The 20,507-nt window shown below is 34.4% G+C and overlaps 1 protein-coding gene across 1 annotated transcript; it reads right to left on the bottom strand.

The window, feature by feature from the left end:
• Window positions 1-3,477: 3,477 nt before the first annotated feature.
• LOC133869774 (serine carboxypeptidase-like 31) lies at window positions 3,478-8,343 on the bottom strand. Its single transcript, XM_062306847.1, has 10 exons — window positions 7,968-8,343; window positions 6,393-6,500; window positions 6,093-6,188; window positions 5,775-5,867; window positions 5,605-5,687; window positions 5,185-5,472; window positions 4,620-4,750; window positions 4,376-4,471; window positions 4,166-4,271; window positions 3,478-3,814 (listed from the first exon to the last, which is right to left on the bottom strand). Exons 1-10 carry the CDS (start codon window positions 8,257-8,259, stop codon window positions 3,662-3,664), a joined length of 1,446 nt encoding a protein of 481 aa, XP_062162831.1. The 5' UTR covers window positions 8,260-8,343; the 3' UTR covers window positions 3,478-3,661.
• Between the last annotated feature and the right edge of the window lie 12,164 nt (window positions 8,344-20,507).

Genomic DNA, 20,507 nt, shown 5'->3' with positions numbered 1-20,507 from the left:
AAAATAAATAAATAAAAATCACTCAAATTCAACCAAGTCCCGCTAGAGCGCCATTTCATTTCCCAACTGGGCCCATCAACAAAGCACATATAAAAAAGATCCAGGCCCACCTAAAGACCGAGCCCAATAAAAGACTCCGAAGTCAGAAGAGAACCGGCCCACTTAAATCCTATCTAACCCCATCACCCATGTTAAATAGCCTAGACACCCACCCCTAAACCTCCTCCTAAACTGGTCAAACTCATTGCACAGATCACATTGGGCCCAAATCAATCTTTAGTCAAACCTTTGGGCCTCACAGTCTACTATGCCCCCCTTTCACCCAATTAATAGCCCAAGTACCCTCATGAAAGCCCAAATCAAGGACATTTTTTCCACCGATAGGCATTACCGCTTTACTATTTACCACTATGACTTAACTTTAAGAATAGCACACAATTATAACTGTAAGAACAGATTACTAACTGAAAACCTCGTTTACAATAGTAGGCCAGGGTTGCGGTATGATCGATGTTTTATGTTGTGAATTATTACGTTTAATTAAGTGGAGTTATATATGATGATGTTTTATGTTAAATAAGTATGATTTTTTATATTAAGAATTATGATGTTTAATTACAGAATAATGGTGCTTGTTACAATTAAGGTGATATGAAGTTTTATTTCTAACAGTATGGTGTTTTATTTTTACCGGCCAGTGTGATCGATGTTTTATTTTTACCCGTATAATATTTTATGGTATATAAGAATTATGATGTTTTATGTTGAGAACTACATATTTCTCCCTATAAATCTTATGGGATTATTGCTTTGATATTTATAACTATTATACTACCATACAATTTCTATTACAATTATGAATTGTTACAACTATTCACCTCCTATCTCATTATACATCTTCTAACGTTTTGTATTCGATATATTGTGAGAACTCTTCAACTGTTTAGTTATTATTATTTTCAACTATAAATTACTCTTTATTATCTTCATTAAAATACTTGTCATTACTGTTGTGGGTTGGATCTTTAACAATTTCAAGTTAAAGATCTATGGTATTTCAAGTTAAGTTATGATGATCGAGTCACGTTCATCTGACATGACGATTTATGATTACGAAAGATAGTTTTACAAAAGGATATTTATAAATTAAAAGACGATTTTACAAAAGATAGTTTTACGATGAGAAGTTTACGAAAGATAGTTTGACGAAAGTACATTTACAAAGATATGTTTATGAAAACTATGTTAGGAAAGAACTGTTTTACAACAGAAGATCTTTATGTTTTAGTAAAATATTAAAGAAGTTTATGAAAGAGTGTTTTTACAAAACAAGGTATTCAAGTAACATAGGCTTATTTCATATACATTTTACGAATTGATGTTTACTTAATTATTGAGTTGTGAACTTACTTTGAGGAATGCTATGTATACTAAAACTTTTACAAAGGGAGTTTTACAAACTGACGTTGAACCTCACATGAGGCTCCATGTCAGTTTAATGGTAAAATTATTCAAAACAAATAGATAAAAATACCCTTCCCGGTTGAACCCAATCCTGAACATCAGCGAGCGGTCCCCGACCCACAAAACCCACACTAGTGTGCGTGGGTTTTCGGGTGGGCGTGGGTTTGAGAGATCCGGCCGGCTCTCTCAAAAGATGCACGAAGACGGAGAGCGAGAGAAAACAAAGATCCGGATCCGGCTGTCGGAGGGTCTCACCGTCTCTATCCAGATCCGGCCATCGGGGGGTCTCTATCGCCGTCTCTATCTAGATCTCGCCGGTCGTCGGGGGTCCAAGGTTCTAGCTGGACTGGAGTTTCCGATCCCATCGGGGCTCTGGGCATGCTAGCGGCCAGTGGTCGGGGACCTCGGGGTCGGGAGTTTTCCGACGTCGTTGGAGGACCGGCTGTCCAACGAGCTGGATTTTTCCTGTTGCTGGGTTTTTCCCTGCCGGAAACCCACGCCCACTAGCGTGGGTTTGAGAGATCCGATCGGCTCTCTCAAGGATGCACAAAGACGGAGAGCGAGAGAAAACAAAGATCCAGATCCGGCCGTCGGGGGGTCTCTATCGCCATCTCTATCTAGATCTCGCCGGTTGTCGGGGGTCCAAGGTTCTGGCTGAATGGAAGTTTCCGATCCCATTGAGGCTCTGGGGCGTGTTGGCGGTCGGTGGTTGGGGACCTCGGGGTCGGGAGTTTTCCGAAGTTGCTGGAGGACCGGCTGTCCGGCAAGCTGGATTTTTCCCGGCGATGGGCATTTTCATGGCTGTGGCTTTTTTTTTTTTAATCTGAAGGGCATTTTTGTCTTATGCATGATGCCACATCAATTAGTAAAACTTTCTTTGTAAAAGTTTAAGTACCCCTAACATTTCTCACTTACTTTTAACCTATAAAATATTTATTTTATAGAGGACGCCAGGGCAAGAGAGGATAAGAGAGTAAATGATAGATCGATGTACTTTCCAGGAGGATTTTATTGTTTAGCTATTGGTATAGTCTTACATATAACATGTTGTCTAATTATGACTAGTGTGATGGATTGGATTATATATAGCTAGAATTCGATACATAAGTAATTATGGATTGGATTATTTTGAACAGGATGAATGGAATGATGTCTATACATAGAACTCTCGTGATATAGATTCAAAAATAAAAAGTTACAGCAAATTTCACTGCATGTATGATCTCAAGGTATTGCAGTAGTGCACCAAGGTATTTGTGTGTAAGGGATTCAACGACTTGTGCACTAAAGCTCACGATTGTGGAAGCACATCCTTAAGGAATTATTATATTGGATAATAATCAGAGGCGTTATAGAAGGGGGTACTTGTAATTAATTCAGCAAGTACCCGAGAGTTTGTTTGACCTTTGCTGGAAGGTCACTCAAGCGAAGCTGCCATGAGAGAAAAACCCGAAACTAGTTCGTTTGAGTCACACTTGATGGTCGCTCGAGCAGGATGCTAAGATGTGCGCTGCGGGAGGAAAAACCGAGAGCTCGCTCGATCTTTGTTCGAGCTGATTTGCGATAATATGTTCGCTTGAACGAGTTTGCGATTTTAATGAATGATATTTTTGTAATTTTATTTTAAGAGTTGCGTCCCTAGCTAACTTATATTTAAACACCATAAGGTCGGTTTGGCCAACCAATTATCTCTTATTATTAGTTTTATCAATAATTAATACACACTCCATAGAAAGTTTTTCTTCAATTTTCTTATAATTCTTAGAGTTTTCTAAGATTTATAGAAGTGTTGTAAGTTGCGTTTGCAGATTCTGCTTTCCACTAAGCCGCACTGCATCATGTACCAATGAATCACACCCGCAGGCCACCTTTAACAAAGGAAAATTCCGAAAGAGATTACTATATACATAATATATTAAACTTCCACTTTCATCTCAGTCACAATATTTGTAAGGATTCCAGGAAATGAACCTTCCCTGATAAAGAAGATAACACAATGTATAACCAGTCCCATTAACAAGATATTGAAATTCTGTAGCAATTTGTATTATTGGCGAAAAAGACTTTATTTTGCATCCCTAAAAAAAGTGAAGGTCATAGGCAACATGCATCAGCATGTTCTCTATATATACTTCCTACTACAGATCATCTAAGAGCAAAGTCTTTTGGGGAGCTACAAATTAAGAGAAAAATCCCACTATCTTTGACGTGAAGTTGGCAGTGGCTCCCCAAGAAGAAAGGCTGCGAAGAACGCCAGCGAGTTGCTTGGTTTGAAGCAAGGCACTGCATGCCCTGCCCCTCTAAATGTGGCAAACATAAGTCCCTCGTATTCTTGAAACCAACCACTGACCTGAACCAATAAAAGACACTCTATCTTGGTTAATCAAAGTTAGATATATAACAGCCTGTTAATTAATCATCTTAGATGATATCAGTTATAGTGGGAGGTTTCAATCATCTGTTACATGTTTTGAGGATCAAAGAGCTTTGATATATTCTAGTTCCTTCAAAACTATTAAACGGAGACCATCAAATAAAAATTAGTGGAAATCAAATCGTTTTTCTTCCCTTGACAATACTTTGAGTATTTTAGAAAGTGCATAAAAGATAAAGAGTTTAAATTAATTATGTTAAGATTGCTGTCAACCAAAGAAATTAAATTGGAAATTTGTATTGTCATATTTTGGATCCTATTGGTTACCTCTTTCTGGTGGTACCAGGGCCTCCATGCCTTTGTGATGGGCAGTCCCAGGGAACTTAAGCTGTATCTTGTAGACAGTACAGGAACTCTTCCATCTGTGTCTCCACTGAACACACATAAAAAAATACCATAAGCTTAATATCATATAATATATATTATCCATGTCAGTGTCTATAGTATGATATAATTAAGCAGCAAGATAGCATTTACCTGTAGACCCATATTCTAAGTCCTGCTGCAATAAGTTTCTTGTATATAGGGAGAACAGATGTCTTTGAATCTGACCATTCATGAAATATCTTCATACTACATCCAAAAGTTTAGAACCTTATGTTCAGTTGGTATTTGAAAGATCATTTACGTAAGTAGATTTTTTTCTTTGGAAGATTAACAATTGCTTCAAGTTTCTTTTAGAAAAAAACAAGAAATAAGAGAGGGAGAGAAATTGTATTACTTGCAGATGCTCCAGTTCTTGAGCTGGCGACCATCGCTAACATGTAGAGCCTTCTGAACGTCTGGTCTGTTGTAGAACGCTTTTGCATATTCATCAAGGCATGGGTCATAACCACCCATGATTCTTGGCATCTGGTACACAAAATCCATCGTCAATATATATGCATGTTGTTATTCAATACACTGCCCGCAAAGGTGTAAGAGCATTAGCAACAGATATATATCCTAAACTTCCTCTCTAAATGTAGGAAAAATATCAAAACTCCACTTGCAACATATTTCCTAAACCAAGAGAAAGTTATAGTGCTAACCCAATAATTAGGGAAGCACTTTAATTAGCTTACCTTATTCATATTTTATTTTCAAAAAAAAAAAAATTTCTTTCTTCACTTTCCTCTATCTTTTTCTTAACATTAATTTGAAAAAATATTAAATAGTATAAAAAATAATAGGAGAAGTTATTGTGAAATGTATCTGAATAGGAAAGAAAAAGTAGCTTGATTCTTTAAATCAAAGAAAAATTTAAAAAAACTATTGCTAGTGATCTGAATAGTAAAATTGCTCACCATATTAGTTGTGCGCTTCATCATTACTTGCAATGATCTGCCCTCTGAATCAGCAGAATTGCCGATGCAGGTTGAGGTGTAGAGGCTATAGATATCAATCTCCTTGTACTGTTTGAGTACTTCATCAACGGCTTGAGAACAATCATTGTTGCTCCATGTATCATTGCCATTGAAATCACAGTTTTCGCTGATTATCCTATGAGTCTCATCTGATATGACAGCATGGCTCCAAGCATAATCCACTAGACCTCTCCAGTCCTCAGCATCAGATGTTTCCGGATTACCCAACTGTATTTATGAGTTGGAGAATAATTATATGCTTTGGCTAATTCTCATTGAGCAATAGGATGCATATTATAGTTGATTTAAACGTAGGTTTAAAATGTTTATCATTCATTTTCAAGGACCATATATATATACCAATACACCCTGGAGATTAATATGAAGGGAAGGATCCTCGTTCTTGTCATGGATGAGCTCAGCCAACTCTGGAACATATTTTCCTATTGATATATATGGAGGGTGTAAGCAAATGCATGATTGAAACTCCGTTCAGAAAACGCGGCAAAATTTAGTAAAAGTTGAAATACCTGCATAGCTTTCCCCTGCGATGAAAAAGGTGCGCGTTCTATATGATGGGAACTTGAGGAACCACTTGTGAAGGAAAATATAAGCATCATTTGCTGTAATAATATATTAGTCATAGAACGCAACCAAAATGGTCAGAAGTCCTCGAGATACAAAAGAATAAAAAGACAAACTTAATTAGGAAGTTTTAATAATGGCCCTTAAATTAAATGGCATCTTTGGTCCCCCAATAAATTAAATTAACAAAGGGAAAAAAAAAAAAATAAAAATAAAAAAAAAAAAAAAAAAATTAAATTGCATGTTCATGAAACCATCCTCACCAGTAAAATCATCTCCCAGATCATTATAATCACTAGTTGTATTTGAGTATGAAAAGCCGACTCCGATAGGAGATTCCAGGAATAACATGTTGGCTTCTGCATCATCGGACATTAAAAAGTCTAAATACAACATAGTATATATAGCCTACTGTCACCTCAATTAAAAAAAATTAAATAAATAAGAACACCATATAGTGCTCCATCACGCAATTATAAAAGAATCTATTATGGATTAGAATAAATATTGGTGCCAGATTTGTTAGCAAAAAAGTATGATGCTTGATATCTTGATCATAGTACTTGTATTCCATGAGTAGGGATTATCTTTAAGTCCATTTCCATTGGTGTCCACTATAAAAGGACCAATCTCTTGTGTTGCTCCATATCCCACAGAAGAGCAACCAGGACCTGAAAGGCAAAGCATTTGTCACCTTAGCAGAGAACATAACAAACAAAAATCTTTAATTGGTAATTAAGAATGATTTAAATTCTGAAAATAAAAATATATTGGGGCATACCCCATACAAACATAGACTAGTGTTAGAATATTGTGTTGATGTCTTTTTTCTTGTTTAGTATTTATCATAGATGTTTTATGTAATTACTTTTCATAACTCTCTTCACCTACCCTACTTTTTCTATAAATAGGATCATTTGTAACAGAAATTTAATCAAGTCAATAAAATCAGGATATAGTCCTACGTAGGCCTCTAAAATTGAACAACCTCAAAATTCTTGTATTCCGATTCTTTCTCTCTTAGCTTTGGCTTTTTTCTCCATATATATTTTATCTTTTATCATAAATTTCTACACATGGAGAACCCAACCAATTGCCAGAGCGAGAATATATATATATATATAACTACATCCAAGCACGCCTAAGGATTAAATATGTCAGGAGAGAGACCCCCAAGAATGAAAAAGTCGGATATTGTCTTGGGAGGAAAAGATCCCAAAACATACCTCGCTACAAACTATGGCAGCTTCCGAGGTTTTTTGCCTTGAAAAGTTTAGGCATTCTGCCCCCGTCAAATTTTCATAAACAGCTTCTGCAAACTACAGTACTCTTAACTAAAATACAAGGGAAGGACCTGCAATTTACAGCTATTGGTCATCCAATGGAGCTAGGGTTTCCTCCAATCTCAACATTGTCCCAAACAAAGTTATTGACTTGAGCTTCTTTGGATTATTAAAAAAAAAAAAAAAAGGCATCTAAAAATAACGACTCGCACTAAGTGGTATAATATGGGATAAATAAGATATATCCTAACCAATTCTTTTTTAACAATGGTTTGTTTATATACAGTGGAAGACCGTCTAAAGACTCCGCAACATGAAAATTTTAAAAGACCTGTGCCTTCACTTTCTTCTACATACGCTTAAAAATATTGTAGTTAATTAGATATATTTGCAGATTTAGGCAGATGGATTTGGTCAAAAGATTGGTGCAATATGGACGGCCTCAAGCTAGCAAGGTGACCAAGCTAGGTTTTCTCCACATGATAAAATAGTAGCCAGGTCACGGAAGCCTGCATCAGCTTTATCATAATCTTTCTTCCGGCAATCATTCAAACCTCCCAATAAGCTCTAGATCAGGCAAAGTAATGTTATTTAATATATTGTTATACGATTGTCATACAACTCTGGCTAATAATGGCTTCTAAAAAAAATGAAAGTTTATTTTTATTGTCACATAATCTCAGTTTTATGGTAGCCTACTAAATAACATTTTTTCTTTTTGTAATAAAGAGAAATTATCTATGACATATATATATATATATATATATATATATATATATATATATATATATATATATATATATATATATATATATATATATATATATATATGACTGTGTAGTTATAAGTGCTTACCTCCATTAAGCCACAGCACCAATGGTTTTTCATCAGCCTGAGTGGTGGCCTCGTAGAACCAGTAGAAGAGGTCCCTTCCATTTGTTTCATTTACAGTGACAAAGCCAGCATAGTGCCTGAAATCTACATCAGGCTGGCCAGGCAAGCCAGTCACAAGATCCTCATTCCCTCGTGAAGTCGTTTTCTTCCCACGAGCCCATTTCCCATGACTAAGACACACAACAGGCTCTACAGATAGCAGAACAATAAGAGCAAGTGTGTGAAAAACTGTCACCTTTAATATAAGATCCATATTGGAAGCACAAAGCACTAATCACTGAATTATAGACAGCGCTAGCTTCCACAGAACAGGATGAAACACAAGGAGAGCCACATGCCTATTTATTCCCGCTGGGGGGCTCTAGCTACTTGCACTGATCACTAAATTATATCAAGGAATTATCAAATCAGAAAAGATTAGATATGGATGAAAGTCCCACGTGGCAACTTTCTTTTCTTTTTTTTTCAATTCTATGGCAACTGATGTGGATTTTGGGCACCTTCTTACGAGCAAGGGTGAGTGGAACCTCCATATCTTGTGTGGGTTGTTGAGATGTATAGTCAGACGAACAAATATTGAATGAGTTTCACGCTATGTTTGCTTTCATTTAATTCTACAAGCAGTAGGCACGAATCCATGCGCATATGGGTGGAAACTAAAAAGTGCATGGGGAAGAAAAACGTACATACATGCATATTTATATATGTAGGGTTAAATGTGAATTTAAATTATAAGCATTTTTCTCCCATTTTCCAAATTTGATTTTCGGAAATTTAATGGTATGATAAATTAGAAATCTGATTTTGGGAGATTATTAGGTATGTCATTAAATTACTAGATATCATTTAGCATGTTAGAAAACTTGAATTAAATTAAGCCATGCAATTTTATTTTATTTCTCAGCCATAGAACAATAGCTTAATTAAGTGATTTTATTATTTCATGCTTATTAGAATCAAGTTGATCATTTCCCTTTATTTCGGGATTGTAGATGATATAAAAATAAAAAAATTTTAAAAAAAGAAGAAGTGATTTTTGGAAGGTTATATCAAAATTTAAGTATTTTTCTCCCACTTTTCCTAATTTGATTTTTAGAAATCTAATGTGCTGATAAATTAGAAATTTGGTTTAAGGAGATTATTAGGTAGATAAATTATTCTCCTACATCTTTCATACACCTCTCTCACATCTTATCCTACAACGTGGCGTCCTTTTTTTCATTTTTTTTTTATCAACCAACTTTTAGTAACATAGATATATTTAAAATGAAAAAATGACGCCACGTAAGATGAGGTATGAGAAAAGTGTATAAAAGATGTAGGAGAATCATTTCTCTATTAGGTATATCATAAGATTATAGTGCTAGATACCGATTTAATTTGCATGTTTGGAAACTTGAATTAAACCAAACCATGCAATTTTCTAATTTTCAGCCATGAGGGATAATTTGCTTAATTAATTTTTTTCATTATTTCAGGCTTAGAACCAATTTATAAAATTCAAATTTTGATCTCATATATATGCTTAAATTTCTGGATTTGTCTAAAATGTGGTGATTTTGGGAAACTTATATCAAATTATATATGAGCATATTTTTTCCATTTTCCTAATTTGATGTTTAGAAATTTAATTTATTGAAAAATTAGAAATCTGGTTTTAGGAGATCATTAAGTGTGTCATTAATTACTAGGTATCAATTTGTATGCTAGAGATTTAACTGGATTAAATCAAGGCAACGTAGAAATTTTCAAAGCTGGACATTTAATTAAGGATATTTAGCTTAATTAAATTTTTAATTACTTAAAGCTTAGAATTGAGTTGAAAAATGAGAAATTTGAGTCCTACATGATTGAATTTTGGGATTTGTTAGGATGTATAAAATGTGCAGACATTAGTTGGACTTTGGGAAAAATTAAACTAATGGTAAAAATTCTCTTCCAATTTTCCTAGTATAAGAGAGAGATCAACCAGGGTTAATCAATAGGGCTCCAAAAAGTATTGTAATGACCTAAAAAAAAATGTTAGTTATATCTACACTATCACTCCAAAAGGCCGGGCTAATCAAGTTATAATTAGAACTCCCTCAAATCACTTATAAATTAAGCTCAGTCTCACCTATTAGGGAAAAAATGTGAGATTCAGCATCATTAGCATGTTTATAATCTATCCACCAAATACACAAGAATTACGTTATTTTATTAGTGAACTCAGTCATTTGGCAAAAGGGTTTACAAAATAAAAACAATATTAGGGCTCTGAAAAGTACTGTTGTAACAAGTTAGAAAAAACGCTAGCCACATTTATGGTATCACTCAAAAAAGACTAGTCAAGTTACAATTAATGGAGCTCCATCAAATCACTTATAAATTAAGCTCAGTCTCACTTACTAAGGAACAAATGTGAGATTTAACACTTATGAGCACCTCTATATTCTACCCATCCAATACACATGAATTAAATATTATTTTTGCAGTGAACTCAATCATTTGGCAAAAGAGTTGAAAAAACAAAAACAGTGTTAGAGTAAGATCCTCAGTTTGACAATAATGACATGACGATGCAATACAGCTATAACAAATGATAATTAAGATAAACAGTATTAGGGTTAACCCTTAACCTCTTTTTGGTAGGCTTGGTACTATCTCAAGGGACCTGTAGTACAATACCGATGCCCCAAATATTACCGCATATCGTCTTCGCTAGTGGCTTAACCGGATTTAAATCTTGGATGATCCATACTACTAACAAAGTTGTAGTTGTGACCTCATCCATTCATGGTGCGCCAGTCACCTATAAAATCATTTGATCTAAGGTCAAGCAATAAAAATAAATCTCTTTGACTACAGGGTTAACCCATATAATAGTAAATTCATAGTCGTTATCCCACATAATACGGTGTACCATGTCATATGATGCAATTTTTCACAGTCTTTTTATATACATGCATTTACAAACTCGTATAATTCATCATTTCGTTACTTATCAACCATTTTCATAGAAATAAAATTCACACTATTCTAAAATGTATTTCATGTGAGTTATAAGCATATACTTTTAATATATAAAATAATCATGCGATAGAAAAATTTAAATAACAAATATCTGTGTGAGTTCTGCTTATCTTGGTCGTGTAAATCTTCTAAACGACTCTCCCGGACGTCATTGTTCTTGAAATCTTTGAAATGATCTAATATCATCTCCCGATCTAAATGAAAATAACCTTAAGCCCATACCAAGACAAAATGGCCCTTCTGTCTAGCCATCATCGTTCGGGTATTATGTCGAACATTCGTCTTTCATCGTTCGACAACCCTTGCGAACGTTCGACAATCTAACAAAATCCCTCATTCTTACAAATGGTTTTAACTTTACCCATTCTAACACGATATAAAACTCTATTATCAATCTTAACATTGTCATAACCACATACAACACATTCATGCACAAAAAGGTACATCCATAATTATTAATTCCCTAACCCATCACTAATCTTAACATAAAAAACAACAAACCATAAAGATCTATATTAAACCTATTAGTCAATAGCGTAACTACAAACAAACAAACAAAAAAAACTATTTACTACCACAAGTTAAAATAGCATAACTTATCAATACTCATCACCCAAATCATAACATCCATCACATAAGCTTAAACTATTAACAAAACACAAACTAATGTTACAAGGCTAATAACATGAGATAAACTTAAGAGAAACATGCTTGAAAAGATAGTAGATGCGAGATTAGAGGAGGAGTTTTAATAAAAACTGTACCAATTTGAGCGGTTAATTTAGAACCGTTTTAAACAAAATAGTTGGAATTAGAGCCGTTTAGTTTAAAACAGCTCCAATTGCCGTCGTTTTATTAAAAATGGTTCCAATTCGAGCCGTTTTACTAAAACGGCCCAATTTCGAGGCATTTTTAAAACGACTCAAATTAGAGTCGTTTTATATAAACGGCTTTAATTAGAACCGTTTAAATAACAAACGGCTCTAATTTGAGCCGTTTTCATAAATCGGCTCCACTTTATGTCATTTTACGGAGCTTTTTTGTTAAAATGCATCCAATTAGATCCATTGCTGTTGAAACATATATTATAATTGGTGTCGTTTTAACAAAAAATGGCTCCAATTTAAAACGTTTTTATTAATGGACTCCATTTATAATAATTAACTCTAACCTTATATAAATACTGTATACATTAAATGATTAAATTAACCAAAATATTTATAAACTCTAAACATGTATATATATATATATATATATATATATATATATATATATATATGTCGGGAAAAAATGAAAGAGCTGATGGCAGATGACACTGCAAGAGCGAACCTTGTATCTCAACAGGGTTCAATACTATGGGCCGAAGATGATGCTCTTGCAAGGAAAATGGGGAGAGTAGAATATTCGGGCCGTGTTCGTGGAATGGGGGTTGGCCCACTACCAATTAAACCCACTTCTCGATCATCTGCATCACGCTTGACTCAAAAAGCTGCATTTCATACTCAAATGAATAAAATGATGAAAAAGTGGGAGGAAGAAAAGAGAAAATCAGATGAGCGGTGGGAGGAAGAGAGGAGAACAGCAGAGGAAGAGAGGAGAACAACAGAGGAAGAGAGGAGAAGAGCGGACGAAGATAGGAGAAGAGCAGACGAAGAGAGGAAAAGAACTAATGAAAGAATTGCAAAACAGGATCAAATGATGGAGAAGATGCAGAAGATGATCGACGATCAAGTAAAAGTTATTTGATGTAAGGGATCCATGTTTTGTGCAGAGTAACTTATTTGATTGTATAATAAAAACAAAGGAATCCATTAAAAATATAAGAATTATTTTTTATTTTATTTGAATAATCATGACTAGTAGTCTAGTAGATTATTTAAATAATTTTAATATTGTCAACTTATGGTGTATTCGTGAATTTAAAAAAAAAAAATTATGCTAATAATATTTTTGATTATTTATTTTATATTTATGTGATTTATTGACTATTTTTATTACAATTGTTTTCTTATTCAGATAAAAACAATATTGACATCTTTTAGAAGGTTTTCTGCATACTTTGGGATTTTGCTAGTGTCAATAAGTTTCAGTAAATTTTTTACACTTTCAAGTACGTACGTTATTTGTTATTTGTTATTGATTGATCATTTTATTAAGATATTTTTAAAGATTTGTTAGATTAATAGTGATCATAATATTGTAATAATTTAATTATAATATCATTGGAATATGTGTCATAAGTCATGAGTTTCTTTAGTGTAATTAGAAACACTTAAAACTAATAGATAAATAAATTTTTAGGTTTTCGAAAAATATTAGATTACACCATGGGCAAGCCAAAAAGAATTGATGCATTTTTTAAGAAAAAATATGTAGATTCCAATTCCAATTCTAAAATGTCTTCTTTCACATCTAATCCTCAAGCTTCAGCTCCTTAGCAATGCCCTTCTGAGATACTAAGAATTGAATCTCAAATTGAGTCAGTTGACAGTTCTACTATAGAACATGATCTAGGGTTACGTCGTCAAATATCGGAATATCCAGTTAATCAACAGGATGAAAGACGTGCTTATCTTAAAGACGGCCCATATAGATTCATTTCTTCTAAAAGTTCTAGATATCCATTTTCGGGAACTGGAAAAAATCATTGGAGATTTCAATCATCTTGGTATAAAATATTTAATTGGTTAGAATACTCTTCTACAAAAGATGCTGCTTATTGTTTGCCCTGCTATCTTTTTGGTAAAAAGCCAACGAGACGACCCGGAGCTAATGCATTTACTATTGAAGGATTTCTTAATTGGAAAAAGGTTAATAATGGTATAAATTGTGCTTTTTTGGTCCATATGGGAAAGGATCTGTGTTCACCTCATAATAATGTTGTTAAGTGTTGTGATACTTTGATAAATCAATCTCAGCATATTGAAAATGTGATTGATAAGCAAACTTCGGAACAAAAATTGAACAATCGATTGCGATTGAAGACTTCAATCAATTGTATTCATTATTTAACATCCCAAGGATGTGCTCTTAGAGGTCATGATGAGGGTCCAAATTCAAAAAATTGTGGCAATTTTTTTGAGTTGATAGAACTTGTATCCATGTACAATGAGAAAGTTGCTAAGGTTGTCTTAGAAAATGCTCCACGAAATGTTAAATATACTTCACATCATATCCAAAAAGATATTTTACATGTCTTGGCAAAGAGGGTACGAAATGCAATTCGTGAAGAAATTGGTGATTCAAAATTTTGCATTATTGTTGATGAAGCACGAGATGAGTCTAAGAAAGAACAAAGGGCTATTGTTTTAAGATTTGTTGACAAAGATAGTTTTATATAAGAACGTTTCTTTGATATTGTCCATGTTAAAGATACATCGGCATCGACTTTAAAGAATGAAATATCTATTGTTCTTTCTCAACACCGTCTTGATATTCAAAATATTCGTGGACAAGGGTATAATGGTGCTAGTAATATGTGGTGAATGGAAAGGATTACAAGCATTATTTCTTAATGATTGCCCTTGTGCATACTATGTTCATTGTTTCGCTCATCGATTACAATTAGCATTAGTTGCTGCATCTAGAGAGGTAGTTTATGTTCATGAGTTCTTCTCAAATTTGAATTTCACTATCAATGTTGTTGCTGCTTCATGTAAACGTCATGATGAACTACAAGCTACTCAAGCAGTAGAAATTGCATGTTTGTTAGCTATTGATGAACCTGAAACTGAAAAATGAACTAAGCAAATTGGCATTTTAAAACGAGCTGGTAATACTCGTTGGAGTTCTCATTATTAATCTATTTGTAGCTTAGTAAGGCTATTTAGTGCTACTTGTTCAGTGCTTGAAAATATTATAAATGAAGGATCCACTGACTCTCAACGTGGGGATGCTAATGCTGCTTAGAAAATTATTACTTCATTTCAATTCATATTCATTTTACATTTGATGAAAGAAATCATGGGTATTACTGATGCTCTCTGTCAACATTTGCAACAAAAATCTCAAGATATCTTGACTGTTGTGCAATTGGTTACTAATACAAAAAAATTCATCCAAAAGTTGAGAGATGAAGATTGGGATAGTTTGCTTGAGGAAGTAGTCTCTTTCTGCAAGAAATTTGAAATTAACATTCCAGATTTGGGTGCTCGTTATGTTCAACGTCGAGGTTGTCATCAACGAGATCACATCACAGTGGAGCATCATTATCATTTTGACATATTCAATGCTACTATAGACTTTCAGTTGCAAGAGCTCGATAATAGGTTTAGTGAAGAGACAATGGAACTCTTGACACTTAGTTTAGCTTTGGATCCAAATGATGCCTATAAGTCCTTTAGCATTGATGATATATGTAAGCTTGCAGAGAAGTATTATCCTCTTGATTTTTCAGAGCAAGAGAAAATTAATCTGAGATTTCAGTAGAAGCATTTTCAACTTGATATGCTTAATGATCCGAAATTAAAAAATTTGTCTTCCATTGCAGAATTATGTCGAGATTGATAGAGACAGAAAAATCAGAGAGATATCATCTTATTAACAGATTGATTCGTCTTGTTTTGACTCTTCCAATGTCTACAGCAACTACTGAACGAGCATTTTCAGCTATGAAAGTCGTTAAAACAAGACTTCGTAACAAAATGAATGATGAGTTTCTCGCAAATAGCTTAGCTGTCTATATTGAGAGAGAAATTTATGAGAGCTTCAATTCAGATTCGATACTTGATGATTTTGTTTCTCTGAGAATGTAGATGATGCAATTTTAGACAGTTTGTATTTTTGTTTAATTTTGTACTATTGCCTACATGACAAGTTGACAACTTATTAATATATTAATTATAAGATATTTATGAAGTCTGATAGATATACTTTTTATGATTCACATATTGCGTTATTGTTCTTATTTTGAATTGTGTGCACATTTATGGTGATATGTCGTTGTATTTGTTATTGTTTTTGTTTTAATGTCTTGGTGTGTACATTAAGGCATAGTGATGGCTTGTGTATGAAGTTTGGGTTATATATGAGTGTATGTGAATGTTTATGAGTTCATATATGTAAACAATTCTTGCTATCAGTTTATGAGTGTTTGGGTTAATATTTTATTTTAATCATTTTTTTAATTTAGAGCCGTTTTAAAAATTAAAACGACTCCAAAATAATTTTTATTTTATTTTATATTTTAGAGCCATTTTAACAGTTAAAACGACTCCAAAATTATTTTTAATTTATTTTATAATTTAGAACCGTTTTAAGTGTTACAATGGTTCTAAAAATGTTTGAACCATTTTTATAAAGCGGCTCAAACCGTTTAGAGCCGCTTTATAAAAACGGTTCAACACGGTTTGAACCATTTTAAAAAGCAGCTCAAACCGGTTAGATGAGCTTTTACAAAAGCGGCTCTAACCGATTTGAGCCACTTTATTCAAAAGCGTCTCTAACTAGTTAGAGCCGCTTTTCTAAAGCGGCTCAAGTTAGAACCGTTTTATGGAAAAACGGATCAAATCGACTCTTTAATACTTGATGTCTCGACCCATTGTCAAAACGATTCAAAAAAAAAGGGCTCAAATTGATTAGAGTCATTTTTAGGCTTAAAGCGGCTCAAAACATATGTTCTTTTTAGTGAGGCAACCTCAAGATTATCCTTGCTTCTCCTTCTGCTGGCCGCCCCCCCCCCCCCCCCCCCCCCCCCCCCGCGCGCCTTCTATCTCTCTCTCTCTCCCTAGGGTTTCTAGACTACAAGAGGCAAAAATGGAGACCCCCCCCCCCTCCCGCGCCTTCTATCTCTCTCTCTCTCTCTCTCCCTAGGGTTTCTAGACTACAAGAGGCAAAAATGGAGACCAATGGGCGTAATGTTATTCTTATATGCAAGCTAAGGGGATACAAAAAGGATGAGGTGTCCAACATTTAAAAAAAAAGTACTGGCAGACTTCAAACATGTGAATCCAACTTCGATCTTTGAAGTCAATCATTCGAAGAAAACTTCGAACATTCCCCGTCGATTGTCCAAATTTTCATTCGAACATTCACTAAGGCAGAAAATTCCAAAGAAAAGTCTAAAGTTCTACCTCCCACAGTTGGAATCCATCCCAACCCTTTCCTAATCCAAATTAGGACATACTTAATCCTAATTAAAGGTTAAGGTATTGAATTTATTGCCAAGAAAAAGAGTCCATTGGTCGCCTTTTATTTCGTGTGCCTAGTACTCCTCTTATATATGGTCCTCCTTATGTAATAGATGCCACACCTCCTCCTTTTATTGAAATGGGGGGAACATCTAGCCAACCGGTTCAAAGGTAATCTCTCATTTTTATGGTTGACAGGTTGATGTTTGGCAGGAAAAGCATGCTCGTATTTTCTAAGGTAAATATGTAGGTATGACCGATATTTGTCTCGAAATTATGTTCTGGGTAAGGCCAGAATCAATTCACAATGTGGGTTGCCTTAATTGTTCTCAGGAAAATTGTTTGCTTGCCCAATTGATGCATGTGGTGTAGTATAAACATAAATTTGCAGCAAAAGCCGTCCTAAGTGAGGTTATATATAAAAACAAGTACAAACTCTACTAGAAAAGTCAAATAAACGGACATTGTCGAATCACGTTCAAACGAGACCTTGCAATAAAGTCTTCAGTTGACTCAGTCGAATAGGGATCATCCATCTGATCAACTGATCCTATCAGGCAGTCACCTCAGTCGAACGGGTATCAACCGACCTTTGACCGAGCTCTCGAGAAGTTCTACCCAAACTCATCCAACGGGCGTCGAACGAGCATAGGCTCTCATTCGAACGCGGTTGTCTCTATGGTTTTCTTCGTGAATTTGAATGCTATCTGATCTACTCACCGGTTATGGGGTTCACATCCCAGATTAACAATAATTTGAAATCTGACGAGGGAAAAAGCAAAGCTGAATTCAGTGGAAATAGAGCTTAGCCAAAAAAAAAATCAGAGGACAGCAACTCTAGTCACTACTCAATTATATTGTTTATGCATGTTTAAGCCTGACCTTTACTAGTCACTACTCAATTATATTTATTTGCAAAGACTTAGTCCAATCTTCTTTCTTTTTAATAAATGAAGTGATTTTACCCAGGGAACAAATTAAGAGAGAAACAAGAGAGAGGAAAGGACTCGAGAATAAAGGGGAGGATTCGGGAGAAAATTCAAAGATTTTGATCTAGTATCATGTTCATCAAATTTATTCTCTATATAATCCATAAAATTTATATGGGTTCTAGCTAGTCGGTCACATGGCGCTCAATAGAATCTTTTCTTCTTTAATCTACGTACGTACTTTTAGCAAGTTATTCTAAAATTAGGGAAGAAAAAAAAAGTTATTCTAAAATGTATAGATAAGATGAGAAAGAATTTTTGGGTTTAGCTAGCTAGCTAGACAGTCAATATAATACATACTCCATACTTAATTAATCTTGAATCTATAGATAAATTGCACAACACCGTCCGATCACATGACTGTCAATATATAGTTCCTTTTAAAACTAAAAAGAAATATAAGTTAACTTACGATTTCAAAATTTAGTAGGGATCTGTACTTTCATTCTATCCCTGTTTCTTCCTCGTCAGTATATATACCCACCACAACTTTAATATCTTAGAACATGTGAAAACATTGATGAACATCACATGCACTATCTAAAGATCTATGGACATGCATGTTTGATCACAAAATTAAGTACAAAGTTCAAATGAGTATATATATATTATGCAGTTAATTATAAACTTGATTGATATTTGAGGTGCTTGAGTAATAAATATATATATATATTATGGACCAAGTTCTTTGTATGTAGTTAATTCTGCGTCGAAGAGGAAAGCTAATTAAGCCATTGGCCGGTTTCTCATGGTAGGGAATCCATTATAATTAACTAACCTAGGGCTACAAAATCATCATCCTACACTAGAATATATGGACATCATTTTAATGCAAAAACTACTGTTACGAAGTCTTCATATAAAAGTGGATATACATTGATTAAAGGGCGAAATCAAGTCATGGCGCGCGGCGATACTTTTGTGCATATTGACCATGTTCTTTCTAGTCAATGATTATGTCACAAAGTTAAGAGACATGGTGGCATATATTCCAAATTGGTGGTGCCCTCTAAAATATACAAAAAGGAAAGGCAACTGTTTTTAAGAATCTCATCATCACAAAGTAGAAAGATGGAGTTTTGTGGCGAACCTTGTGCATTGTGACTTGTGAGTCTGATGAAACCAAAGTGGCGAGAGGAATGAAAAAAAAAAAAAAAAAGAACAACCAATTAGGTTGGTTGTTGAACAATGACCTGGATTCCCACTTTGTTTAGTTGAATAATGCATTTGTTTAGGTGCTTGTGTCTAACAGTTTAATATCATCGATCGTCATAGGCTTTCAGAAACGATGATCGAGCTTCTTATATCAGATCAAGCTGTTTAGTAGTTGATCACTTAATTAGTCTCTGATCAAAGACAATCAAAACAAATTTATGTAAAAACGGCTATGTACGTTCATTGATCACTCCTTTTCTTATATGTATATAATATGTAATGTAAAGATATGACTGATATCACACCATCACCATGCAATCTAAAGGCATTAACCCCACGTATGCATCAAAGAGTAGTAGTTCATCTTCTCTTTTTACAGCAGAAAATGGCTCCCCAAAGAGCTTGCCACATCTACCTTCAACTTTGCATCGGCAAATGGATGTCCACCGTTATTTAGTAAATTAATTTAGTCATTTTCTTTTGCGTGGATTCACCCCCACTGAGCGGGGTATGTTCAATATTGCAGAAAGAAAAGCTCAATTCAGTGCTAAGCTCATTCAGATTTAGCTCATCATTCAACTTATATTTTTAAAAAAGTGAATCACGACATAGGACTAATCCCCCACTTTTGATGAATGTCATTGGTGCTCCATGTGGAGACAACAAATGTGATGCATCGAGCTCTACGTGTAGCATCTTTCGCCAAGTAACGTCCTTTTTTCTGTTTTTCCAACTTCAACAGTAAAAGAAGACCAAATCAATGATGTGATCAGTATTGAGATAAAGCGCAGTAACGAATTAGCTACAAGTAGTGCCGTCTGTGCATGATCTTTTTAGATGGGCCGTCTCTATTAGTCATAGTAGAAGCATTTTCATTTTATCTTTCTTCGCCTACTGTTGTTATCTCTATCAGTGCATGGCTTATGTAAGCCAGAGTAGTTCGATCTTGCATTGCGCGCGATCGAATCACGCACATTCAGCATCAGCGGAAAAGGAAAACTTAGAAAAAGAGGACAAACTTTCTTTGTAATCCAAAATCTTTCATAGTATCAGAGCTTACACCAACGCACAAATTTTGTCAATGGCAACTTCAACTACCTTCATTTTTTTTCAAACAATACCTTCACTGATTTGAAAGGTCTCTCTTATTTCACAAAGTAATGACTTCCAGTTCCAGATCTATGAAAAATCGTGCACCGTTATGTTTATATAGACCT

This window comes from Alnus glutinosa, chromosome 5 (assembly GCF_958979055.1).
Source record: "Alnus glutinosa chromosome 5, dhAlnGlut1.1, whole genome shotgun sequence".
Lineage (NCBI taxonomy): Eukaryota > Viridiplantae > Streptophyta > Magnoliopsida > Fagales > Betulaceae > Alnus > Alnus glutinosa.
The sequence above is the reverse complement of the archived record's forward strand: the minus strand, read 5'-3'. Positions and strand labels throughout refer to the sequence as shown.